This window comes from Gamsiella multidivaricata (assembly GCF_025024155.1).
Source record: "Gamsiella multidivaricata strain RSA 2152 chromosome Unknown BC939scaffold_56, whole genome shotgun sequence".
NCBI lineage: Eukaryota > Fungi > Mortierellomycota > Mortierellomycetes > Mortierellales > Mortierellaceae > Gamsiella > Gamsiella multidivaricata.
The window spans coordinates 173,132-197,966 of record NW_026251764.1 but is presented as its reverse complement, the minus strand read 5'-3'; the positions used below and the strand labels follow the sequence as shown (position 1 = coordinate 197,966).

At 49.4% G+C, this 24,835-nt stretch overlaps 8 protein-coding genes across 8 annotated transcripts; 5 read left to right on the top strand and 3 right to left on the bottom strand.

The window, feature by feature from the left end:
• Positions 1–540: 540 nt before the first annotated feature.
• Positions 541–2,421, bottom strand: BC939DRAFT_246600 (mitochondrial carrier domain-containing protein). Its single transcript, XM_051550964.1, has 5 exons — positions 2,137–2,421; positions 1,493–1,798; positions 1,036–1,267; positions 741–933; positions 541–624 (listed from the first exon to the last, which is right to left on the bottom strand). Exons 1-5 carry the CDS (start codon positions 2,266–2,268, stop codon positions 573–575), a joined length of 915 nt encoding a protein of 304 aa, XP_051409753.1. The 5' UTR covers positions 2,269–2,421; the 3' UTR covers positions 541–572.
• Positions 2,422–3,605: 1,184 nt separating this feature from the next.
• On the top strand, positions 3,606–5,913 carry BC939DRAFT_389751 (tRNA synthetases class II core domain (F)-domain-containing protein; the record flags this gene model as incomplete). The annotated part of the gene is made up of 8 exons (XM_051551892.1): positions 3,606–3,755; positions 3,884–4,052; positions 4,166–4,242; positions 4,338–4,453; positions 4,572–4,787; positions 4,902–5,017; positions 5,106–5,707; positions 5,827–5,913. Coding segments are annotated over 8 exons (1,533 nt in total), but the record flags the coding sequence as incomplete, so codon positions are not given.
• A 280-nt stretch (positions 5,914–6,193) lies between these two features.
• Positions 6,194–11,535, top strand: BC939DRAFT_459087 (Lipin/Ned1/Smp2-domain-containing protein). Its single transcript, XM_051556690.1, has 11 exons — positions 6,194–6,552; positions 6,676–6,904; positions 7,049–7,765; positions 7,846–8,150; positions 8,240–8,512; positions 8,615–8,724; positions 8,814–9,099; positions 9,189–9,401; positions 9,545–9,933; positions 10,061–10,276; positions 10,386–11,535. Exons 1-11 carry the CDS (start codon positions 6,373–6,375, stop codon positions 11,494–11,496), a joined length of 4,029 nt encoding a protein of 1,342 aa, XP_051409751.1. The 5' UTR covers positions 6,194–6,372; the 3' UTR covers positions 11,497–11,535.
• Positions 11,536–12,531: 996 nt separating this feature from the next.
• On the top strand, positions 12,532–14,231 carry BC939DRAFT_459082 (p-nitrophenyl phosphatase). Its single transcript, XM_051556689.1, has 5 exons — positions 12,532–12,722; positions 12,839–12,907; positions 13,035–13,273; positions 13,551–13,861; positions 13,961–14,231. The coding sequence occupies exons 1-5, from the start codon at positions 12,626–12,628 to the stop codon at positions 14,163–14,165; spliced, it is 921 nt and encodes a 306-aa protein (XP_051409750.1). The 5' UTR covers positions 12,532–12,625; the 3' UTR covers positions 14,166–14,231.
• BC939DRAFT_494950 (carotenoid oxygenase) lies at positions 14,232–16,887 on the bottom strand. The gene is made up of 6 exons (XM_051559620.1): positions 16,622–16,887; positions 16,320–16,513; positions 15,929–16,226; positions 15,382–15,824; positions 14,762–15,266; positions 14,232–14,644 (listed from the first exon to the last, which is right to left on the bottom strand). Exons 1-6 carry the CDS (start codon positions 16,835–16,837, stop codon positions 14,360–14,362), a joined length of 1,941 nt encoding a protein of 646 aa, XP_051409749.1. The 5' UTR covers positions 16,838–16,887; the 3' UTR covers positions 14,232–14,359.
• Positions 16,888–18,394: 1,507 nt separating this feature from the next.
• On the bottom strand, positions 18,395–19,740 carry BC939DRAFT_246468 (uncharacterized protein). The gene has a single exon (XM_051550963.1). It carries the CDS (start codon positions 19,541–19,543, stop codon positions 18,650–18,652), a length of 894 nt encoding a protein of 297 aa, XP_051409748.1. The 5' UTR covers positions 19,544–19,740; the 3' UTR covers positions 18,395–18,649.
• Positions 19,741–19,814: 74 nt separating this feature from the next.
• Positions 19,815–21,691, top strand: BC939DRAFT_459079 (mannose-6-phosphate isomerase). Its single transcript, XM_051556688.1, has 3 exons — positions 19,815–20,083; positions 20,314–21,019; positions 21,154–21,691. The coding sequence occupies exons 1-3, from the start codon at positions 19,937–19,939 to the stop codon at positions 21,624–21,626; spliced, it is 1,326 nt and encodes a 441-aa protein (XP_051409747.1). The 5' UTR covers positions 19,815–19,936; the 3' UTR covers positions 21,627–21,691.
• Positions 21,692–23,018: 1,327 nt separating this feature from the next.
• Positions 23,019–24,322, top strand: BC939DRAFT_459074 (uncharacterized protein). Its single transcript, XM_051556687.1, has 3 exons — positions 23,019–23,591; positions 23,813–23,967; positions 24,073–24,322. The coding sequence occupies exons 1-3, from the start codon at positions 23,242–23,244 to the stop codon at positions 24,102–24,104; spliced, it is 537 nt and encodes a 178-aa protein (XP_051409746.1). The 5' UTR covers positions 23,019–23,241; the 3' UTR covers positions 24,105–24,322.
• The last annotated feature ends 513 nt before the right edge of the window (positions 24,323–24,835 follow it).

Below are 24,835 nucleotides of genomic sequence, written 5' to 3'. Positions count from 1 at the left end.
TGCATGCACTCCATCCATCTATCCATTCGCACCCTTCCCCATCACAACAGGAGGCACTCTGTACTCCACAGACTCTACAGATACATACAATCGCCTCAATTGGCAGCTCAGGGCTAGCTGGCCTCCTTGAATGCGCTTGCACACACATTCATACAAGTACCTCTCACGCCCCCAATGGCTGCACTCTGTCCACTAGCCTTCCAAGCAGTGTGGAAGAAAAGCAATCAAGTTGTACGAACAAACAAATCAAAACAAGTAAACAAAACGCAGCATTAGGCCGCAATTTAAATGCCGTGCTACAGTCGTGCTGTCGTTATCGTCTCCGTATCGGTCGTTCAGCAGGACCACAATCTCTCTCTCGTTCTCCCTCTCAGTATTTTCTAGCTCATCACTTTTCATATCGGATTTTTTATGTTACAAGGAGGAAATATCGTTCTATGTCGGCACGGTCTTTCTTTCTCTCAAAGAGGGAAACAGAAGAGGAGAGGGGAGGGAGGGAGGACGGATAATGGATACGCGGTGACAAAATGATCCACCCATGAGAATAAGCTTGCGGCAAAGAATCAAATCTTTTACCAGACCATGTTCATGGCACGCAGACTGTACTCGACTCCGAGGAAGCAGCTATTAAATGGATATGAAAGACAAGATAAAAGCATCACCGACCATTAGCAGTTGTTCAACAAAGAGAGTCATCGCAGAGAAAGGCTAGGTTGTATGCAAACAATGGAGGAACTTACGCAGCGTTGGCAGGGAAGGCACGGAGCATGGCAGGTCCAAGACCCTTGAACAGGGCCTGGGGACCCTCGGTCTTCAAAAGGATGCGGAGGACATCACCAGTTCCCTTGTAGGTACCAGCAGGGGCGGACTGGAGACGGGACTTGAGCACATCTGGGGGAATAGCAATGGTCCACATGGCAACACCAGCCATACCTACAAAACGCGTTCACAAACAAGAGCGTATCAAACCTGTTATTTTCTGCCATTCCACAAGCATAGCAGGAGAGAGAAAAAAAAAAAATGTTTTTCACGTACCACCAGCAAACAGAACAGTAAGAAGGTTCAAGTCCGAGGCATCGCCACCGGCAGGGGTGAGGCCCTTCTTGATCAACTCGTAGGCAACAAAGTAGGCGGCAGATCCAGGACCGTCGCGAAGGAGAGTGGCACCAGTTCCACGGAAGATGGAGGCAAGACCGCCCTCCTTGTACAAGGCACGGACGACATCAACGGGTCCATTGTACAGCTTGTTGGCACCCGAGCCCTGGGTCTGTTTGGTTTAAAGTGAATATATATATATATATAAAAAAAGCGGTCAGTTATACAAAGTCCTCAGAGCCGTAGATGAGATAGTTGAAAAGAGTTATGATCCGAGAATCGCTTGTACAAAAAAGGAACGGGGCAAGAAAAAAAAAAGTTCGCCCCCGGACACACGTGAGAGAGACAAACACAAAATTGATCTTTCCGTTCTCCTGCCTCCTGATGCTTCGCTTACCTGAAGAACGACCTTGATGCGCTCGCTGGGGGACATCAAAAGGGTGGTAGGGACAGCAGAGAAGAAACCGGCAAAGGCAAGCTCGGGAATGGTCAGGTCTTGGCTTGCGCGGCTAGGGGTGGCTGCGTACACAATCTTCTTGCCCAGATCGTAGGCCCAGAAAGAGACTGCGAAGATGGGCGTCACTCCGACGAGAGGGGTGGCCATGCCGCGGTACAGACCGCGGAAACCATCAGCCTTCAAGGTCTTCTTGAACACATCAAGGGTACCAGTGTAGGTGCCATTGGCGCTGGTCTGGATGCGGACCTGTTTGCATTGGATCATATAGAACGAATGTTAGTAATTGCTGAATGATCCATCTTTTAAAAAAAGTAAAAGATCCTTCATTTCAGAGAGGATGTATTTTGTTGTCGCGACAACGCCCCCAGAGTCTCGGTCTGTTGTAGTCTTTGCATCCTAGTCAAGGCTCGCGAGGCAGATGCCGAGTCTATCCCTCTTGCCTATTCGTCGATAAGCGGTCTCCATTGCGTCGTGTCCTCATTTTGCGCCTGCTTTCGATGGCGAGTTAAGGCTCCTGCTGTCGACTTGATATCCAATGTCCATGCTTCCAGCTGATTCTCTGTGCGTTCGAGTGTTGTTATTACCTTGGCCAGGTCGAAGGGGTGGCCAACGAGGACAGCAGCAATACCACCGAATCCTCCGGACAAGAAGGACTTGACAGCAGAGGTCTGGGGGGCGATCTTCTGGATGGGCTCGGTCTCGGCGAAATCAGACATGGCTGGTTGATTAAAAGGTAGAGTGGAGAGGGGTAATAAAAAAAAAGAAGCGACGTGGGGAGGACGGGGGGGCTGTGGGGGAGGGAAAGGGGAGAGAAAGAAAAGAAAAGAAAGAAAGAGCGAAAGCAAAAGAGAGGGAAGAAAAGAGAGAATTTGTCGAGGCCGACTCTGCCTCTCGGATCCAGGGCAATGTCGACCTGAATTGAGCGAAGCCCACGAAATTGATTTTGTCATATGTCGGACTCGTTTTGATTGGGCAACCCCGCCATTCGGGCGGACGACTATCGTCCGACCCCGCCGATCCGTCGTCGTCGTCGTCGTCGTTGTCTTTCTGCGGGCCGACGGTGGTGGGACAGACCCCCATGCGCATCACTTTAGCAGTTGCTGCCAGATCAGACCCCTACAACGACTCTCTCGCGATAGACACTCCACCAGCTCTTGTTTATTTTACTTTTTTTTTTTTTTTTTCATCCAGCCCGTCTTTCTCATCGGGCATTCACGGGTATTCGGCTACGAGATAGACCACATTTGGTCGTCTGCTGTGGTGCCTGATGTTTTCTCACGGCAACCTCTTCGAAATAAAGTGCATTCCCCGCACACACACCCCGTCCTGCCCGTCCAATTCGACTAGTTTGCACACATGTACCTGTTTTTGACAAGTGGAGCGCGTCTCATGTGTATAGTCTACACTCAATGTAAAAATGTGTGTAGGGCAACCCCGCTGCAGCTCGAACAAATCAGTGGCAGGCGCGTCCTCGCTTGATCCAGACTAGTACAGAAGGAGCAATAGATCCTTACTGGGATCTTCTCTTATGTTCTCATGCACACCGCCCCTTCCATAAGGGAAGAAGATCTAGCTCTTATGTGATCTTGCTGTTACCATACATTGTCTTCCCTTACATGATGCTTTCCGAGCATATTACTATGACAACGCGTTGAAAACCCAGCGTGATGAGTTGCTAGGGCAAAATTGGTAGCAAAAGCGTTTTATTCGATCAATTGCGTATGCTACGACTCTCGACTTGCGTATCCTAACTGACACCGTCGATGGGGCTGCTTCAAGGAATAGCGGACGCTCAAAGACATTTATCCCAGCTCTGTCGATTGCTAGGCCTGTCCGAATGGAAGGAGAGGGAGGGGAGAGGGGGAGCACAGCACCAGAAGGGTCCGTATCGCTTTGGTATACAGAAGCGATCCTCTCTGAGTCACCTCCTTTGATTGGCTAGTGTCAAAGCATGCCGTAGGACGAGTCACTTCTGTAAACAAGACAAAAAGACGAGTACCCTTCCCTACATGTTCATCATCACTTACTCGCCAACTCGACCGCAGTAACAATGGCATCCTCTGAGGACATCCAGGCGCTCATTCTCACCACCCTCGACCAGCAGGGCTCCATTGAGAACACGGATTCACTCAAGGCCGCCGATGGTTCATCTATCCCCTACTTGGCGGTTGTCGGTGTCCTCAACTCGCTTGCCAGCAAGGAGGTAAAGCTGCCTTCTTCTTCTTCTTCTTCTTACGCGGACTTGCTTCCCCTTACGATCCAACAGCGCACATTCGTGTTCTAGAAATGAGAATTGACGGGGATATCGGCTGTTGTCTTTCAATTTGCTAGATGATCGCCTACACCACTATCGAAAAGGACCACTATACCCTGACTGCCGAGGGTAACGAAATTGCCGACTCTGGAAGCCACGAAGCCAAGGTCTTCAATGCCGTCGATGCCGAGAAAGGAATTGCTATCGCCGAGCTTGCTGTAAGCAATGGATATTCAACAATGGGTCGTGGCAATTGATACCAAGACTGCTTATCTCTAAGTGTTTGATCAAGGATGAATTGGCGCGCTAACACGGCGTATCGATTGGACAAATGTAAACTTTGTAGAAGCTGCTGGGAGCCTCCGCAAAGATCGGTCAGGGCAAGGCCTTCAAGAACAAGTGGATCAAGAAGGATGGTGACAAGCTGGTTCGCGAGGTAATGGGCCGATCCAACATCATTTCGCTCGATGGTATTGAAATTCTGTTATCGAGACTGATTTTTTTTCTCTCTTTGTCCGCTCTTCATGCTAGGTTGATAGCATTGTTGATCAGACGCAAATAGACGCCCTTGAGGTCCGCAAGACCGGTACTCACTCCAACCCAGCGACCTTGAAGGACCTCCAGTCCCGTAAGCACGTCGAGAAGGTGTAAGTGGTCAAGTCGAGGATACCTGGTCATGTTGCAATTCGACTCTATGCAGGATGATATGGAATGGCATTAACAACGCACAGCTAATGAATAATCGGCATTCATCCTTTGAAATAGTAAGCTGATCTCGTACAGTGTTTCGAAGGGACCCAAGTTCTCTCTGACGATCGAGAAGCAGGCCACAGATTTGACCGCTGAGATGTTGGCTGACGGATCATGGAAGACCCAAACTTTCAAGAAATACAACTTTGCAGGAAACCCACCTGAGGGAGGTCATCTCCACCCTCTGATGAAGGTCCGCGAGGAGTTCCGCAAGATTTTCTTCGAGCTCGGGTATGTGCTGAGGTTCAGGATGATAGGATTGATTTATTTATTTTTTGTCGCAGAGAAACAACGGCAGCTTTAGACAGCAGTTACTGATGCCTACTTTGTTCACTTTACAATTAGCTTCGAAGAGATGCCCACCAACAAGTACGTCGAGTCCTCGTTCTGGAACTTCGATGCTCTCTTCCAGCCTCAGCAACACCCTGCTCGTGATGCCCACGACACTTTCTTCCTTCTCGGTACTACATAAAACCGATGCCTTTTTTTTATTTGGGGATTTGCAACCACTCTAGGTCACAGCTAACAGGATTCATTTTACATAAATAGATCCCGCCACCTCTTCCAACTTCAAGGATATGGACTATGTCAACCGTGTCAAGGAGGTTCACTCTCATGGAGGATACGGCTCCATTGGATATGGATATGACTGGAAGATCGAGGAGGCAGAAAAATTGCTTCTTCGCACGCACACAACATCGGTCTCTTCCAACATGCTCTACCGCCTTGCTCAGGAAACTAAGGCCAATGGAGTCTTCAAGCCCGCAAAGTTCTTCTCGATTGATCGTGTCTACCGTAACGAGACTGTGGATGCAACGCACTTGGCAGAGTTCCACCAGGTCGAGGGTGTTATCGCAGATAAGAACCTGACCTTGGGAGACCTGATTGGATTCATGGAAGTCTTTTTCGAGAAGATGGGAGTGCCCAATATCAAGTTCAAGCCCGCTTTCAACCCCTATACTGAGCCAAGTATGGAGATCTTCTCATGGCACCCTGGTCTTGAAAAGTGGGTCGAGCTTGGAAACTCGGGCATGTTCCGTCCCGAGATGTTGGAGGCCATGGGATTGGACCCTGATGTCCGTGTCATTGCCTGGGGTCTTGGATTGGAGCGTCCTACTATGATCAAGTACGGCTTGGACAACATCCGTGAGGTAAGTCGTTGGTCTTCTTTTCTGCAGTTCACGACTTGTCAGGTTCAGGAACTTGTCGTTGCATACTCATCATTCTTTGTATCTTTTATATATATATTTTCTGCTCCTCGCTGACATAGCTTTTGGGACACAAGGTCGATTTGGACATGATCCAGTCCAATCCAGCCTGCAGATTGGACAAGAAGATGGGCAAGGAGCTGGTCGGCAAGGATGCTATTGATGCTTAGACGGGAAGATAGGACATAACCATCAGCACAATATCTTTCAAATAAACCAACAAATGTATCAGTAACAATGAACGACCATGGGAAGAAAAAAAAAAGAAAAAGAAACGCGGCTGGCTAGGCCAGCAAGGAGGAAGAGACGCGTGCCGAGCGTGTGATCGGGCCGAGCGTTGGTGCCACAAACATGGAACGTGCCTCGTCGTCCACTCCTGTTTTTCAGGTCTAAATTTCACCCCTTGGGTTTCCACCCCTCTTTTCTTGTCTTTTTCACTCTCGAACACTCTTCCTGATCCATATCTTCATCCTCATCTAAAACGCTCTCCACTCACTCATTTTTTTCGCTTTGTTGAATAGTTAACCGTTTTTGTCTATTCCTATCAAACGAGTGCTGAAATCTTGAGAGATACAGGAAAAAAAAATATATATAAAAACTTGACCTCGATGCAGTCCGTCGGCAGTTTCTTCTCTTCCGTCACAAAATTCTATAGTGAGCTCAATCCTGCAACTCTCTCGGGTGCCATCGATGTTGTCGTGGTGGAGCAGCCGAATGGGGATCTGGCCTGCTCGCCGTTTCATGTCCGGTTCGGAAAACTAAGCATCCTCCGGCCCCAGGAGAAAGTGGTACAAATCCCCTCCTCGAAATATTTTTGTTGGGCATTTTGAAAGGTTGTATTATGATCGACAACAATCACGATAAGACTGATCGTAGCCTATCTCTTGCTCTGCATGTGTTTTATTTTTTAGGTCGAGGTAACGATCAATGGCCGTGTGGTTGACTTTCCTATGAAGGTTGGAGATGCTGGTGAGGCCTTCTTTGTCTTTGAAACTGAGCTGGACGTTCCCGAGGAATTTGCCACCTCGCCCTTGGCAGGACCTTCGGCGGATCAGGTCGAGGAAGAAATTGATTACTTGGACCTTGCTCAGGAGGGTGGGAATACTCCCACGACTGCCATACTTCCGCCTGAGGATTTAGGTAAATGACACCACAGTGACCTGAAATTGACATATGCTTGCGTCCTCCCCATGAATGGTCGACCTTCTTGGATGAAAGCGACTAGCTACTTGTGTTCGTACAGTGGAACTTATATTTCATTTATGCATATGCAATCTTTTTCAGACAATGGATATGTCAGTGCGCATAGTGGTCATAGCTCAGAGTTTGAGGGGGACGACCAAGAAGGTCCTTCATCAGAAATGGCTCAGAGACCAGGTTATCCAGTGACGCTTAAGTTTGACTCCTTTGATGATGGTTATGATTTGGAGGATGCCGATCTACAAAACGGACAAGGGCGACAAAGACATGAAGGACGTACCACGCTCAAGAGTCGTATTTCCATCTCGATCTCGCTTCCTTGCTCGCCGGTCTTGAAGGCCCACGATATCATGGAAAACTTTCAGCCAGTAGTAAATTCTGAGGGTACTTTGAGGAACAACAGCGATTCCTCCAACAAAATGACGCAAAAGGACTTGCTGAGTCCGCCCAAGGACGAACTGATCATGGATATGACTGGATATAAGACAGACGATTCTGCAGAAAGCGATCTGGAATCGGATGGGCCGTCAACAACTCAAGGGGAGATCAAGGTCAGACGCAGAGGTCGCAGGAGACGCACGAGAGTCCCACGTTCGCTCTCGGGGCTTACGCGTCACAATGTAGAGAAGAGGAGCAGCGGGGAGCACGATAGGATGAATGGACATGCAGCGGCGGCGAGTGAGAGCGACAGGACCGACCCGCGTTTACCAGCTCGTCCGATCCAGCACCCCTCTGATCGTAATTTGCCCAGCATGCACCCAAAGAAACGCTCGTCGTCGTTGCCCAACCTGGGAGAGCAAGGTCAGTTGCGGTGTTGTGGTGGATGTCTTTGTTTAGCGTTGTTGCGTTGCATAAGTCTAACTGGTCTCACAAATTCTTAGGTGAGGTCAAGATGTCCGTATCCCAAAAACTGGCCACCATTATCAGGCCGATACCCACGAAGGATACGCAGTCAGAGATCAACGGTTCAGTGTCGAGTGACTCTCAATTACGCGCGACACCTAGTAGCGTTCTCACCCCGCCCTCCGTTCCATTGCAGACGAGTAACCACCACAGCAAACGCGACGAGGGCGATAAGACTTATCCTCGACGACCTATTCATAAAACAAACCAACCTGTTCAGACAAAGAAGTCGCTGCCCAGGTCCAACCCTGCACTCAATGCACTCAGTGACACTGAGCTGGAGGTACATACGTTCGTTACCAGATCCATGGAGCCCAGTATCTCAAAGACCGGGACAATTTTAGCTTACACTTGTCTTCTCTTATAAAACAGTATCAAGCACCTCGGAGCGCAAAATCAGCACAGGAAACCGAGTGGACGTGGGGCTGGGGTAGTTTACCTGTCAAGAACGACAGCGTCGATGACATGTCCGCTGCTAATGCGGATCAGAACGTACACGGGCTCGACAGACATGTGTCGATCGATATGGAGTCATCTCCACCGCCGACCGCCCCGAAGCCAGTGCTGAACGAAATGGATATTGATGGAGCTGTATATCGAGTTGCGATCAGCTTGTGTCCAGGAGACGACTTTGGAAAGGATCTGGTAAGCGAGCGTTACTGTCAGCGGACGACATATCCCCAACACTTGCTTCGGGAAAGGATAGAGGGAAAACTGACAATGCATCTGTCTTATGGGGTAGCATAGGAGGCAAGCGAGGTTTTATTTGCGACGCATCAGATCTCGTTTGACGACTTTGCAAAGGATCCGCTCAAGTTTCTCAACAATAAGAGCCTAGTCTGTTTGATCAACGACAGGTAATCGATCTCTACTTTCGCTTTGCTTATAGTTATTCGAGTTCTTATAGGAGATCCTAACATGTCTAACGGTTGCTGTCCTCTTGTAGGTACTTCACATGGGCGGCTGCGGGACCCTACCTGGCATCCCTGATGCTCTTCCGGAAACCTCTCTCAGACGAGACGCTGCACCAGCTCTCTGTTAAGGACGTTCGTCATCTGTCCGATCGAACGCCGGCGGTTCCAGAGCCATCGACGCGATTCGGTGTGATTTCAAGGTGGTTCAGGGGCTCTCAGGCCATTCCTTCACAGGCAGATGCGATGGACCAAGGTCTTCCACTCCATCCTCCTCCATACTCTGAAAGCGCTACTGGTCGATCAAGCACTGTGCATGAGGTACGATTGTCGGCCCAACTCTGTCGTTGACCTTGAAAGCTGCGTCTAACACGTTTGAACTTCTTTTCAACTCTCTCAACGTTTAATAGACTGCAGAAGACACAGAGAAGGAAAATAGCAATGGCATATACTCTGGTCCAGCCAGAGAGGCGTTATCGAGTAGCACATCCTTGCCCATCGACACTTCCATAACTCATTCAGTCCTAGACGAGGACGATCAGCAACAGACACAACCTCAAGCAATGCAAAAAAAGAGTAACAAGCGTTATGCTAAAACTCTTCGCTTGACCTCGGAGCAGCTGGTACGTTTAGTTAATGCAAGCAAGCGTCAGTGGCAAGGGTCGAGCCTGTAGCATTCAAGAACACGCTGATAACTCACCTCATACCATTTCTACTTCACCTTCCTCCCCACCCCCACCCCCATCCTGCAATGTTTATTCCATAGAGGTCTCTCAACCTGAAAAAGGGCGCCAACACGCTGACGTTCTCGGTCACGTCCAGCTACCAGGGCAAGGCGGTTTGTTCTGCAAAACTGTTCTTATGGGACCATGATTTCCAGGTCGTGATCTCTGATATTGACGGCACCATCACCAAATCCGATGCTCTGGGACATATCTTCACTATGGCCGGCAAGGACTGGACACATACCGGTGTCGCAAAACTGTACACGGATATTGCCAACAATGGGTACCATATCCTGTACTTGACCTCGAGAGCCATTGGTCAGGCGGATTATACGAGGAAGTATCTGAAGAATGTGGAGCAGAACAATTACCAGTTGCCGGAGGGACCTGTCATTATGAGTCCAGACAGATTGATGACCGCGTTCCACAGGTAAGCCAGCGCTTTATCTTTTATTTTTATTTTTTTTCAAGGAAATGCTGCAGCGGCATATTTTAGCATGCGATAGATTCCAGTTACGATGTTGATCTGGTCTTTATTTTTTTATAATAATTATCAGAGAGGTGATTATGAGGAAGCCTGAAGAGTTCAAGATGGCCTGCTTGCGCGATATCCGAAGGTTGTTTGGAGACCGCAATCCGTTCTATGCCGGCTTTGGAAACCGTATCACGGACGCGCTTTCGTACCGAAGCGTCAATGTCCCCTCGTCTAGGATCTTCACGATCGATTCGGGCGGCGAAGTCAAGCTGGAGCTCCTCAGCTCTTACAAATCCTCGTAAGCGTCGTATTTCGATACCGACATAAACACAAACACGAAAGCAGGGTTATATATCGTCGATGCCCCATGACTGATTCCCACAGCTCTTCACGATATCTCTTTGTAGCTACCTCGCGCTCAATGATCTTGTGAACGAGATCTTCCCAGGAAAGCGTCATGCCCCAGAATTCAATGACTGGAACTACTGGAAGGCACCCTTGCCCTCGATCGAGTTACCCATGGCACCCTCTCACCAACCCGTGCTCCCACAAGCGCCCGTTGACATTAACACTTACAGCAAATCCAGTCGCCTGGGCGTGATCCGCAGTTTCACCAGCTCGTTCACTTCCGGAGCATCTGGAAAGAGGCGACCGTCGATCCCGACATTCAACTCGGCACCCCAGACACCTCCGTCCGCGAATTCCTCGTTCGTGTCGCAGCTCTCCCCCCGGTTGACGAGTTCTTCGCCCCCACCATTTCCTTCATCCTATAATCCTGCTGCAGTCACTCCTCCGCTATCTCCTCCGGTTTCTGCGTCTGGAGGGCTGCAGATCGCAGAGCGGACGCGTCGACTTTCGACATCGCTGATGAAGTACGGAGCCCAGTCTGTGTTGACCTCTCCAGCATTGTCGTCGTCGGCATCCAATGTGAATCCGTTTGATAAGCATAGCGGTCCATCATCGGGCACTGCAACCGCGGCAGCAATTACAGAATCGAGTATTGGAAATCAAGGAAAACGGGCAAGAGGCATGTCCATGACCTCGACTTCTGCCTACATCCCATCGAACCTTGGGACCTCGCCACCGACCTCCTTTAACTCGTCTCATCCTCCAGGTACCATGAATGCGGAGGATGTCCATCCGCTCGATATCCAGGTAGAGAAGAAGGCACCGTCGTCTGGGTTTTCAGTGTCCCCTCCTCAAATCGCCAGTCGATTCACAGAGACGGTGATCCCGTTCTTGCGGGGCAGCAGGACTTCAAAGTCAGAACAAGGTCAAAGTCAGGATCAGGATGCGACGGGTGCATTGCTGCAGGATGCGTATGCGGAAACGAGCGAGGGCGTGAGTGCGGACCAAATTCTGAGCGGGTCGTTTGATGACTATGCGGAAGGGCCGTATGAGGATGAAGACGGTGATGAGGAAGATGGCGGAGAATATGAGGACGAGTATGGTGAAGACGAAGAGGAGGATCTGGATGATGTAGATGTTGAGCTCGATATTGATGCGCCCTTCCTGTGAAAGTATCGATCTGGTTTTTTTTTTTTTTTTTTGTTCTTTGATCCATTTGGGTCCATTTTGCTTTCATGTTGCCCGCCTTCGGTCCTTTCCTGTAGACTACATAGTATCTTGGGGTATATCAGGGCTGCCCTATAAAGACATGCCTAGCGATCCTCTGCGATGCTCCATAAGTTGCAAGCGAGGATGTGGGTGTTCCTGTAGTTGTTTGGTGTGCTTTAAAATGAGGGTTTATTGATACAATGAAGCGTGCTAGATAAGAAAAAAAAAGAAAGAAAAAGAAAAACAGTTGGTCCTGCTGCTGCAATGGCTGGCTGCTTCTACCATCGCGAGAAATCTATCAGCGAGTAAAGAAACAAAAAAAAAAAAAAAAAAAAGACGGCATTGTCAATTTTACTGGATTTGCTTTCTACTTTCATATCGTATCCTCAGATATACGCCTTGACGTTTTTAACACCATTGGCATTTAAACATCTGTTGCTGTACCTTCGGTCTTATAACGCCCCGTCTTGTCCATGAACTCCTTCTGGGCACAGACGCTGCATCGCCAGGGAAAGAGTTTGGAGGCTTCACGTTCGATGATCAGACTGCCGCACTGTTCGCGGTCATGGGGACAGGAATTGCACTTTTGGTAGTAGACATGATACTCTTCAAAGTGCTTCTTGTCAGTCGAGCACAGGTACTTGTCGTGGACACGCCAGCACCTATGGGGGAGAGGAGGACAAGGCATGGAAGGGAAGGTAGGGTTAGTGTTGGTATGCTACAGGGGAGTGGGTTAGCGACATGATGGATACAGAGGACAGCTAGGGTGGTTGAGGGAGATTACATTGTGTGAAGAAGGTGGAGTTCGAGTCAGGATGTCAAATGGAATGAAGACTCCAACCAAGAAAAAGGAAGAAAAAAAACACAAGGTGACTGCGTGGGATATCGATCTGAGCTGAGCTGAGCTGACCTGTGTAAATGAGGTCAGGAACTTTGGGCTGCGCTGTTGGTGTGACAGCATTTTCGGGGGGAGGGACGGGTCCTTTGTCTCCAACGCCCTGCTGTTGTTGCGTTTCTCACTCTCATTCACTTCGTTCCCCTCCCCCCTCCCTCCCCCCACCTTTGGCCTTCTCATCTCTCCAACACAGCCATGGTCAGCTCAGAACCCACGCCCAAGAAACTGACAACCATCGAGGACTACAAGACCTTCCTCGACAAGTTCGACACCTTCATGCTCGACTGCGACGGTATTGGCTCTTTTCCTTCTTTTTACTTTTTTTTTTTTTTTTTTTCGTGCCTCTATCATCCGTTTCAATGGCATTCGTTGTTGTTGTTGTTGACACTTTTCGGACGATGTATATAGGTGTCCTTTGGCATGGCAACAGAGTTCTCGATGGCGTACTGGATACCATCAACTTTCTTCGTCAAAACGGTATGCTGTGAACCCTCTGCGATTGCAACACTCAATTGGACGCAAGTGATACATACCGCCGATCTCATTCCCCGATTATTATTTTTTTATCCCTCCTCGACTAACTGTGGATTGCACGCACTATCAGGCAAGAAACTCGTCTTTGTAACTAACAACAGCACACTCTCCCGGGCGAATTACGTCAAGAAGTTCCAAAAACTCGGGATCGAAGCTTCGGAGAAAGATATCTTCAGCTCTGCATTCGCAACAGCGGTCTATCTCAAGGAGATCTTGAAGTTCCCGAGTGATCAGAAAGTCTATGTCATTGGAGAGTCTGGGATCGAGGACGAACTTCGGGAGGTCGGCATCCAGGCCATAGGATTAACTGTAAGTGCATTCGGAAGGAACGTCGTTATCATTAAAGAGGGAATTGGGAGGAAGAGGGTTGTTATATTTTGCTGGGTGTGTTTTTCGTTATCTTGCAGCAAAAAAAAAAATAAACTTCATAAGGCAAAAAAGGTCGATCAAACAAATGACGATGGACCGTTATCGTTGGGCGTCTAGTGAGTGATCTTCCAAAACCCCCAATACGCTGACACACACGTCTTTTCTTGCTTCCCTTCCTCTCCCTTGTTCTTTCTCTATGTCGATTTCACCGCAATAGGAGGATAATGGCACGATGATGAACCACTCGGACTTTGGCCAGATCGAGCCGGACGCGACGATTGGCGCAGTCGTCTGCGGATTCGACCTGAACCTCAATTACCGCAAGCTCGCCAAGGCCTTCATGTACCTCAACAACAAGAAGCAGAACATTCATTTCATCCTCACCAACGATGACTCGACCTTCCCGGCTCCCAATGGTATCTTCCCTGGCACTGGGTCTTTGGCGCAGCCGTTGATCCATGCACTCAAGCGACAGCCCTTGGTCATGGGCAAACCAAACAAGCCCATGCTTGATTGTTTCTTTTCAAAGTATGCATTTTATTTTTTATTTTTTTTTAGAGACGCTTCGTGGTTTGCTCTTCCTGGATGCTAACAACTGTATAATTGGGTCCTTTTTGTTTGATCTAGTTACCACACCGATCCGGAGAGGACGTGCATGGTCGGCGACCGACTCGATACGGACATTGATTTCGGTCGCAACGGTAACATTGCGACCCTCATGGTCCTAACGGGTGTCAATACCGAGGAAGAGGCCCTGGACCCCAACCAACCTATCAAGCCCTCGTACATCATCCAAAGTTTCGGAGATTTTGCTAAAGCCAAGGATGCTTAGAGATTGGAGGCGAATAACAACTGGCACCATAGATTCTTACAATCGCAAATAGAGATCATTGTAGAGTATCGATTTATTTTTTTTATCATATGTATGACATGACATGGTATGGTATGAAATGCATTTTACAAAGCTTTAGTGAGGGGGAGGGGGTATGAGAAACAGTATTTTTCCAAACAAAACAGGTAAGCTCTTCAGTCGTCGTCCTGCTCATCGTCGCTGATAGTGCCTGGTGCCTGGGCCTCCTGCATGCCTCGATTGATATCGCCGGAGGCGAAGCAACCGTTCGTGAACGAAAGTGGGACAATCTGGGGAAGAACTGCCCGTGCCTTTTCTGTCAAATCCTTCGCATCCAGAACCAACAGGAACGATTGGTTGGCCTCGGCGTCGTAGACTACAGAAATCACCACGCCTGCGTCCTCGTTCTGGTCAAACACCGGTGGTGGAACAAACACCGCTTCACTTGGGTAGCAGTTTTTCTATATAACAAAGTTAAAGGTAGAATCGGATATGACCATCGTAAGTATCACAAATGCTCGAATAAGGGGGGTCAAAGTGGCCCCAGAGTGAAAAACGAAGCGTGATGCTTTGCTTACCTGGCTCCAGATGGTGGGCTCAGCATCGCCCTTGACATGCAGCTTCATGATACAATCGTACATATCGCCGTCGCCCTTCTCCGACAATCCAATGCCCCACGTGTACTTGTAATCCAGCCCATGGTAGATTGGATTAATCCTCGGCAGCTCAACTCCTACTGTGCTGCGGATGCGAGTCGCGACCGGTGTCACATTCGAGTTCTTTTCCGGGACTGAATAATTGGCGCTGCTGCCCTGGTTGATGCTCACGCGGCGCATGAAGCCGCGCAATTTGTCCACAGGTCCTGTCGTCGCCATCACGGCCTGGTAGTTCTCAAGCCGCTGCGCCTCCGTCTGCACATTCGCCAGCTCAAACCGACAGAATTCGGGTTTTGGTAGTGGAGGCGAAGATCGATCAAAGAGGGATGAGAGTCCGAGTTGGTGGGCGATCGTGTCGTCTGGGTACATGGTAAAATCTAGGTACACGTTATCTGCATCGTCCTCGAATGCGTTGACGTGATGGAAGCTAACAATAAACACAACATAAATAGATGTGAATCATATGTTTCCTTTCGCTATATCGTTTTTTGTTGGATCATCCGTGTAAAACTGATGTGGAGCAGACTCTAGTGATGACTTACAAGAAAAAGGAGTCGGACTTGAAGGTTGCGATATGTCTACGCTTAACGCGCGAAATCACATAAAAATAGGTCGATTCTGTACGCTTGAAGGTAAATGCATCCAAGATCGAAGTGCCCCAAGAATACTTGACACCACCATCGGAGGCGTTCAAAGGACTGACGACTAGAACAATGTACCGGGGCGTAACTGCAAAGGAGTGGACGTGGCTGGCCTTGGCTGTGATTGAGGCAATCAACGAGCCATGGGGCTCCTTCTCCGTGATTGAAAAGAAATGATACTGTGTGCTGTGAAATCCATGCTCCATTGTGAAGTTGATCAATTCCTTCGTCACCGGGTCAAAATGGCAGTGGGGCGAGGCGTGAGATCCCTTAAACTGAGAGTTGACTTCCTCCCAAGCGAGAATCCCGCACTTTTCCAGTGTGTCCGCGTTCAGTTCCAGAACCTAATTTGCATTATTAAATTGAAGGATGTGAGCACCTTGATGCACTTCAACGCCCCATTCGGTATCTAAATATACATGCATTCTTAAAGCAAAAAAGCACCTACGTGGTTAGCATAGTTCTGACAGTAGATTGTACGCCGACCGTCCGCATTGAAGGGCGGCATCACATCAATGGAGGCGCCGCAGGGCTCCAGACTAGGCTTTCCCTGTGTCTGACTTGTGGACAAGAGCCTGGCAAATACACTTTGGTTCGTATCTGTTCGGAAAATGCTCGAGGGCTGGTTGGGGAGGTATCCTTGATGCTCACGAATCTTGGTCTCGGCACGATGGGCGGGCTTGGTGGAACGGTATGTGATGGTGTTGTCTGATCCTGAGATCGCGAACTGGTTGACCTGAGGGATGCTGAGCAAGATAGGGATGTGTGCTGTTAGACAGGTGATTCTGTGCGCGCCTGTAGAGTAGAACAGTGTGTTGGCTTATTTTAGATACACTTACTTGTCGAACCAATGGCCGAAACTGAATGTCCTGGTCTCCTGCTCGGTTTCTCCATTGACAACGACCATCTTGGGATACTTAACCTCAAAGACGCCAGGACTCAATGTGTAATGAAATCCTGTGAGCCAATCTGGGAGAGTTCCCTGCACTGACAGCTGCTTTGGTGTCTCTGTCGAGATTGAATTTCTCAATGCCTATCCAGCAAGAGCCGATGTCAATCCACCTGTCGCATTGCATGTATACACATACAACGCGTATTAAACAAGACCCAATGTGGGATATAGCTGTCCACTTGTGCATACCTTGTGGAATGTGACATCCTCGTCGTCAAATGGGCCAGTGACGACCTCGGCCGGGGCAGTGATGGCGGGTAAAACGGCTGATTCCTGGAGATTGGGTTCAGAGCTGTGGGCTGTGATGGCACTTTTGTCGTCGGTTTCGATGAGGGTCGAGGTGGCAGGCGCAACGATTTGGCTATCCTCCATTTGGATGACCTCGTTTTCGGTGACTTCCTCCATGCTTGGGTTGGTTGGTTTGTGTAGTGAAAGAGGGTCAGAGGATGGAGAAGTGGAGGAAAAAAAAAAAAAAAGAAAGCAGCGGTGTGCCCGCGGAGATTGGGCGTGTCATGTCAACGGTTTGTGCAGCTGAGGGAAGATTGCAGACCCCCCTTGCAATTAGGGAGCAACAAGGTTTGTCTTCTTGCATGTACGTGAAATTTCTTGTCCTGTAGCCTGTACGTGCCATGTAGGTGTGCCGCGTTCGAATTTTTTGAAAATCGCCATACGATGAGCATCACTGCCGGAGTCGAGTAAGAGTGCTGGAATCGATACCGGTACTTGTAGCGGATTCTCTGCAGTGGACAGACAAGGCCAAAGTCTGAGGTGGCTTTGTCGCTCTTAGTTCGAGTCGCTGGTGCAGGCGACCTTTTGAGTATTTCTCGTGGATGTAGTGTCCAGAGGGCTCTTTTCGCTCCTTTCCTTCGCTTCCTCTCTCTTTTTCGTTCTCCATCCCCACTCTCCTTCCACACACTCCCCGTCCGAAAGGTAACCGCGAATTGACTGTCTTTACCCACATATAGGTTTTCTAGCCCTTTTTTTTCTTGCTTCATACGAGTGCCAAAAGCGCCCTCGCTTAGACAACTGTCTCCAACCTGGTTACATCCCTCATTCCACTCCCCCTTGCGTCTAATTCCCATTCTCACTCTCATTCCAAATAAAAGCATTCTCATCCCCATCCCTCATCCCCATCCCACTAACAAATTTTCGTCATATGTAATTTTTCGCCACTCTTGCACTCGCCATACAAACATACACATAAGCAAACCTGTTTAATACCGGCTACTAACACTCTTCTCCTCTCTCCTCTCCTACCATTCCTCTATTAATAATCACAGTAACCAACAGCAACCATGGCTCGTACCAAGCAGACCGCCCGCAAGTCCACCGGAGGCAAAGCCCCTCGTAAGCAGCTCGCCACCAAGGCCGCTCGCAAGTCCGCTCCCGCGACCGGAGGTGTCAAAAAGCCCCATCGTTACCGCCCCGGTACCGTTGCCCTGCGTGAGATCCGTCGCTACCAAAAGTCGACCGAGCTCTTGATCCGCAAGCTGCCCTTCCAGCGTCTCGTCCGTGAGATCGCCCAGGACTTCAAGACCGATCTTCGCTTCCAGTCCTCGGCTATCGGTGCTCTCCAGGAGGCCTCTGAGGCCTACCTCGTCTCGCTCTTTGAGGACACCAACTTGGCTGCCATCCATGCCAAGCGTGTCACCATCCAGCCCAAGGACATCCACCTCGCCCGTCGTCTCCGTGGCGAGCGCACCTAAACGGACAGACCAGAATGGCACTCCTTTTGAAACTCTCCTCAGTCTTTTTAATGTCTTGTTTGCACCTTTTATATTTCTTCAATAACCCAACTGCCTCCGCCTCTCCTCCGGTTGCGCTGTCGTCCCCGTCTATCCATGGCTCTACTTGGTTCTGGATATTACAACAAGACTTTGGTGGGGCGCCTCTATAGCGAGATGCGCATGCTTTAAGATGTCTTCTTTGAGCTAAGAGCGAAAGGCTTCTTCTTTCCTTCTTTCCTTACTGTTGCTTTTATCAATAAAACACCTGTCTAAAAAAATAACCCTATGAGCGTTGAATGACGAAAAAAAAAAAACGAACCGCAGTCGATAAGAATGTACAGGTGCCCGTTTATTGTGGTAAGGTGCCGCCTCCCAGGACACCCTCGATTGACCCAAAGTACTCCACAACTCTCACTCTCCATGCCAAAACGCCGTAAGATCACATGATAGTCTCACTTTTATTAGCCTTCCTTCCTGATGGATGACCTCTCTAATCTTGTACTGGGGTCTCTGGGTGACTGGAGATGCCATTGCTGCTGGGCTGCACGAGGTAATAGGGCAATGCTGCCTGCAGCTTCTTGTGCTCGACACAGGCCTTGAGCCATTCAGGCTTTACAATCGGGATGGACTGCTGCAATGCAGCCTCATAGTTGTATCCTCCCTGAACATGACACAGCAAATGTGTCGTCTCGATGCCGACCTCCTCTGTCCAGGTGCCTCCAATCTCAACAATCAGCTTCTTACACTCCTCCAGCGCGGCCTCGGATTCAAAGACACCGAAGCAAATGTTGGTTCCTGTGAGGTTCTCGAGCGTGTGGGTCCTGGCTTTCACCTCGTTGCTTCGAAGCGTTCCCGCCGAGGTCTTGATTTCGATGTAGAAGCTGTACTCGTGGTCGATCTCCAGTCCCTGCAGCTTGTATTGGTTCGTATGGAACGGGTTTGCGATCGAGTGGCCTTGCTTGACACCGTTCTTATAGACGTCCAATGAGCGCAGACTGGCCTGGTTCAGAACCAGGGAGTCCCACTCGAGTATGCAGGTCGATTGCGTGAGCGCCTTGACGTGCAGAGTCGGTGTTTTGGGTGGGTTCTTGCCAAACTGGTCGAGGATCTCGTCCTGAAGTGCCCAGAACTCGTTGCGACGGTGGTGCTCCTCGTCGAGATCGCGGTTGACGGAGATGTTGACGACGGAGCCAGCAGAGACGCCCTTGGGCAGCAGCAAGGAAGGGAACTCGATGAGATGATGGTCTTCTGTCAGCAGGATGGTCATACCTGCGTCGACCTTTCCAACCGTGAAGCGAATAGACGAGTTTTGTTTCGAAGCCGAGGCAGGGCCGGTGGCGGTGGCGGGCGAAGTGTGTGTGTCCTCAGTAGCAGCAGTCATCATAGTCTAGTTTGATGGTGATGAGGGTATGTGTGTGTATGTTGTCTGTTGTCCAGTGTATGCCTGAGAGAGTCTCCTGGTCGGGCGGTCCTTCTTCCTGGGGGGATGTATGCGATGTATGTGTGGATGCGTCCTGTGGATGAAAAGGGCTGTAGTTGACGAAAGAAGGATGAGATGAGATGATGGGCCATTCCTCCACGTCGTGTTCGCCCTGCGGCCCAAAATAGAAACCAGGCACGATTGACATGGTTATCTACACACACAACACTTTCTCCTTCTCTCTCCCTCTCTCTTTTCTTCATTCCCACAACTCTCTTCATTCACTTTTTCCCTGAGTCTCTTCTTCACTCCTCATCCTTCACCTCGTTCTCGATAACACTGACCCACTCAGACACAATGGTCGCCACACAGCCCCCTATCTTTCGTCTCGACTGCAAGGCCCAATCCTACGACTGGGGCAAGGTTGGATCAGCCTCAAAGGTCGCAAAGTTCGCCTCGTCCTCGCCCGGATTCGTCGTTGACGAGAACCGTCCTTATGCTGAGGTATGGACTATCCAGATACCGATGTATCATGTCTCGTCCTGGGACCTCAATCAAGCCAGCGAGGCACACACTCCATCCTCGACATCAAGAAACGCGTTGATTTTTCTCACGCCCGAAAGGACATTTACCAATGCTCCTTCACAAAAGATGTGAAGGCGATAAGGACCATGGGATGGCATCACACTAAACATCGCGTCATCTAACTAAATCGTTTGATCTACCTGTAACAGCTTTGGATGGGAACCCACTCCAGTGGTCCCTCAACCGTCCACCAGTCCGACAAGACCCTCGAGTCCGTCCTGAAATCCAACCCCCAACTCCTGACGCCATTCTTCCACGAAAGATACCATGGCCACCTCCCCTTCCTCTTCAAGGTCCTCTCCATCAACAAGGCCCTCTCGATCCAAGCCCACCCCGACAAGGAGCTCGCGGAAAAGCTCTTTTCGGCCCACCCGGACATCTACAAAGACGACAACCACAAGCCTGAGATGGCCATCGCACTTACAGAGTTCGAAGCCCTTTGCGGATTCAGGCCCCTTGACGAAATCTCCGCCGCCCTGGACCAATGGCCCGAGTTGCGGGCTCTTGTCGGCGATAACAATGCCAAGGACTTTCAAGACGGCGTGACGCGATCCAAAGGAATCGAAGGAATCAAGGGTATCAAGGAAGGACGACAGGCATTAAGGGCATTGTACAGCGTCGTCATGACCGCAGATCCGGCCAAGGTGAAGCAGGAACTTGACCAGTTGATCAACCGTTTGGGCGACGCGCAGCAGTACCCGCGTCATTCAATCGAAGAGTTGTTGTTGAGGACCCATTCGCAGTTCCCGGACGATGTGGGTGTGTTCTGTTTGTTCTTCCTCAACTATGTGGTCCTGCAGCCTGGTCAGGCCATCTTCTTGGCTGCTAACGAGCCACATGCATATTTAAGTGGAGGTAAGTGGATGCGTTTTTGCATCTATCGTATTTATTTCTTTGGGTGTTGAATGAGATGCTCTCTGGGTTATTTTTAACCTTGGCCATTGAGAAAAACAAGAACTAACGAAAACTCTATGCTTATGCGTGCGCAGATTGTGTGGAGTGCATGGCTGCCAGCGACAACGTCGTCCGGGCAGGACTGACCCCCAAGTTCAAGGACGTTGAGGTCCTGACCCAGATGCTGACCTACCAAGCAAAATCCAGCACCGAGCAGCTTCTCACAGGCGTACTCTGTACACCCACAGGTCACTCACTCATGTACGACCCTCCAATCGAAGAATTCTCGGTGATTCTGACAACACTGAACCATGACAAGGAGAAGGAACGGTTGCGTGGAGCTGAGGGCCCTAGTGTCGTGATTGTGACCAAGGGCAAGGGAGTGATTCGGTCCGAGAGGCACCATGAGACTGATCCGGAGATCGTCGAGGTCCCTGTTGAAGCCGGAAACGTGTTCTTTGTCGGAGCCAATACACCATTCTCGATTGAAGCGTCATCGGAAGACGGAGTGACGATCTATACGGCCTTCTCGGTCAAGCCAGACAAGCGGGATCATTACCATCACTAAACTCGCCTATTAAATGTACGGCCAGTAGGCGCGTACAAAATAAAAACGCGACTATAGTCATTTTTCATCATGGTCCATGTGCAAACTATTCTATTGCATTTTACTTTGCAGCCTCGGGCGGGTTCTGCGACCAGACAGGCAAAGGCATCTAATGGTCTGGGGCAGTTCGCGCTGCATGCAGTACATGTGTATGCAACAAGTAGAAGCACAAAGCAGAGGCGCAAAGCAGGAGGACGGACACATTCGATCGATTGTCAATACCACGAATCCAAAAGGGCCAAAGGGGCTAACAAGGCTAACAAGGCTACGATGCCATGGTCAATGCCATAATGCCACAGAGCTACAAGGTAAACAATGTGCTTCTTTGCCAGCATTCTTCCCCCTGCTTCCGCCAATGCCAAGGTCATTTTCATCTTCATCATATCTGGCATTGTGTTCTTTTATTTTATTATCGGCTGAGCCAAGCAGAAGCTGCGCACCCCCTTGCAAGCGTCAAATGAATAGTCACCCGTCGATAGTGGTGAAAAAGCTTCACTACCTTTTTTAGTCGAATCACTATAGAGGAGTTGGGCCCAAACCTCTCTAAATGATATAGTGGAAACATGCTGTTTCCTTTTTTGGTAAATCATTGTAAAGAGGCTGAGAGAAAATAGTGGGTAAAACATAGTCAGCTTAAAAGAGGAAGTTTATTAAGGGTATTTATATGCGAGCTCGCTAATAATAATAGTAATAAACTAATAATCACATATAAATACCCTTAACAGACTTCCTTTTTTAAGCTGACTATGTTTTACCCGCTATTTACAGTCGAATCTGGTTTTTGTCATCATTTTGATAGTGAAATCGATGATAAAAGTTAATTCGAACATTTGAATTGACCCCCACAAAAAGAATACTGTAAAACGCAAAAGTAAATAGCGTCCGTGACATTGACGCCAGTCACACCTTCTCTACAAAGGACTACACTCCTTTTTACGAAAAGGCCCAATTTTCATAGTAAATGTGGGCCTTTTCGCACTGAATTGAAAATATAAGGGGTGTTATTCAGTCCACATGGCACCTGACCTTACCTTATATCCTCGCAAAGATATGTCATGCTTACAACATGCAATCACTCTGTCACTTTTCCCTCTCACTTTTCCATATGCCAAAAAACAAGACACCTCGTATTATAACCGATACGCGTCCACGGGGCTCCCCCCTCTCAGACACCACATCTATGGTCAACCAGCTCAAGAATGGCACCTCGGCACTACCGGAGGAAGCGCAGGTGCTGGACTACTACTCACTGTTGGCTAAAGCTCGGGCTAGCACTGACCAAGCCGTCGATCAACAACCTCAAAAACCTGCCGATCCGAAACGCCGTAGTGGTGAGAGAGGTGGAGGATGTAGTCTAAGGCATCGGATGGAGTTGGTCGAGATCTTTCGCTACCTCAAGAGGACCGATGTGAAGGTCACAGCTGGCAATTTTCACCAGTTCGTACACCGCCCCGTCTATAGGAAGTCGATCGCGCAGTGGGACAAGGACTTTGACAAGATTCGGTTTGATGTGGCGCATGGTCGAGGCGACAAATGCATACTCTCCAGCAATCCAGTCGACTTGATACGACACATAATGGACAAGACTGTCCTTGGGTGGCTACTAGAGGTTCGGAAGAGCAACGGCGTTGTCAGTGGTCTACAGCTCCAAGTCGCAGCCGATTCCGTTCTTCACATTCTTGCGGACGACATTGCGGACGATATTGGTGACTTCAATGATATCCCTCATGGTCGCACCATCTCTTTTACGACATCGTGGCGTTCGAGGATGACGCAGGAGTACGGTGTCGCCTACTGCAGTCTCAGAGGAGAAGCGGGATCTGTCGACAAAGATGCCATCGCAGAAAGGATGAACGAGATCCGCAACATATGCGCTGACTTTAAGCCCGATGCAACAGGATTACCACTCGGTTACCAAGCTGCACGGTTACGACACACAGAGCCAGGATGGGAGCCCGGCATCATGACAACTCCACTACGACACTGTACAATAGGCCCCAGACATGTATATATAGACCCTACTTACGATCATTAAACAGCATTCATTTCTACGCATTCCTACTTGACCACTGCCCTTGACCCCTTGACTCTGCTGCTGTTGCACCCGACGACATCTACAATTGCGATGAGACTGGCATGTACCTCAGGGAGCTCTCCACTCACTCGTACACTACGGCGGAGTTTAAGAGTGGTGCCAAACCAGAGCGGGGGAAATCTCGCGTGTCGATTCTCTTCTGTGTCAACGCCTCTGGATCTTCGCTTGACCGTGCAGACGTAACGGCTTTGAGGCCGCAAGTTCTTGGTAAGGATACAAAAACCCCGTGTTTTGTACTAAATTTAATAGAGGACTTATTTAACATGAAAAGGAACTAATGATTATGTCTAATTGCTTGATATTGTAGGCGAGCACCTTGCTCGAGGTATCCGACCATTGCCTGAGGTCCCTATTGCCTCGATGAGACATGAAAAGGGATACATGACCCTGGATCTTTTCAAGCAATGGCTTCATTCGCTCGACGAGAGCCTCACCAACAAGAGTCTTCTGCTTATCGACTCATGTGGAGCACACGGCAAGTCTGGAGGCAAGGACCCACTTGCAGGAGAGATATGGAAGCATCTTCGGGTTGAGCGCCTGCCACCCAATTCGACATCCGTTACCCAACCTTTGGACGCAGGAATAATTAGCGCATTTAAACGACACTACCTCGAGATGCTCAGCAACAAATCAGTTACAAAGGAGTATGCCACTGGGGAGAAGATATCCAACGGCGATGCATGGTCACTTATTCCGTACGCGTGGTCGCATGTCAAGGCCTTGATGGTGAGGCATTGTTTTTGCAAAGTCGGCGTTCTTTCAAAGGCGCAAGTTGATAAGCTGGAGCAAGAATCAGTGTATGTGAAGGAGCGATCACCACTGTATCCACCTGTGGAGGACACGGATGCAAGTCAGGCCAGGCGACGCTATGTACGATTGATTGCTTCGGTCATGGACGAGGACAAGATTCAGTTTTCCCTTGACAAGAACCAAAAGGACGCACAGGATTTGGCAGAGGAGATCAAGCAGAAGATGTGCAAGAAAATCGCCAAGAGGTACGGCTCGCGAGAGAGGAGTTCTTCCATCGAGCGTGATGCTGTCGAGTCGTTCAAGTCTAAGGAAGGAGAGACTTTGA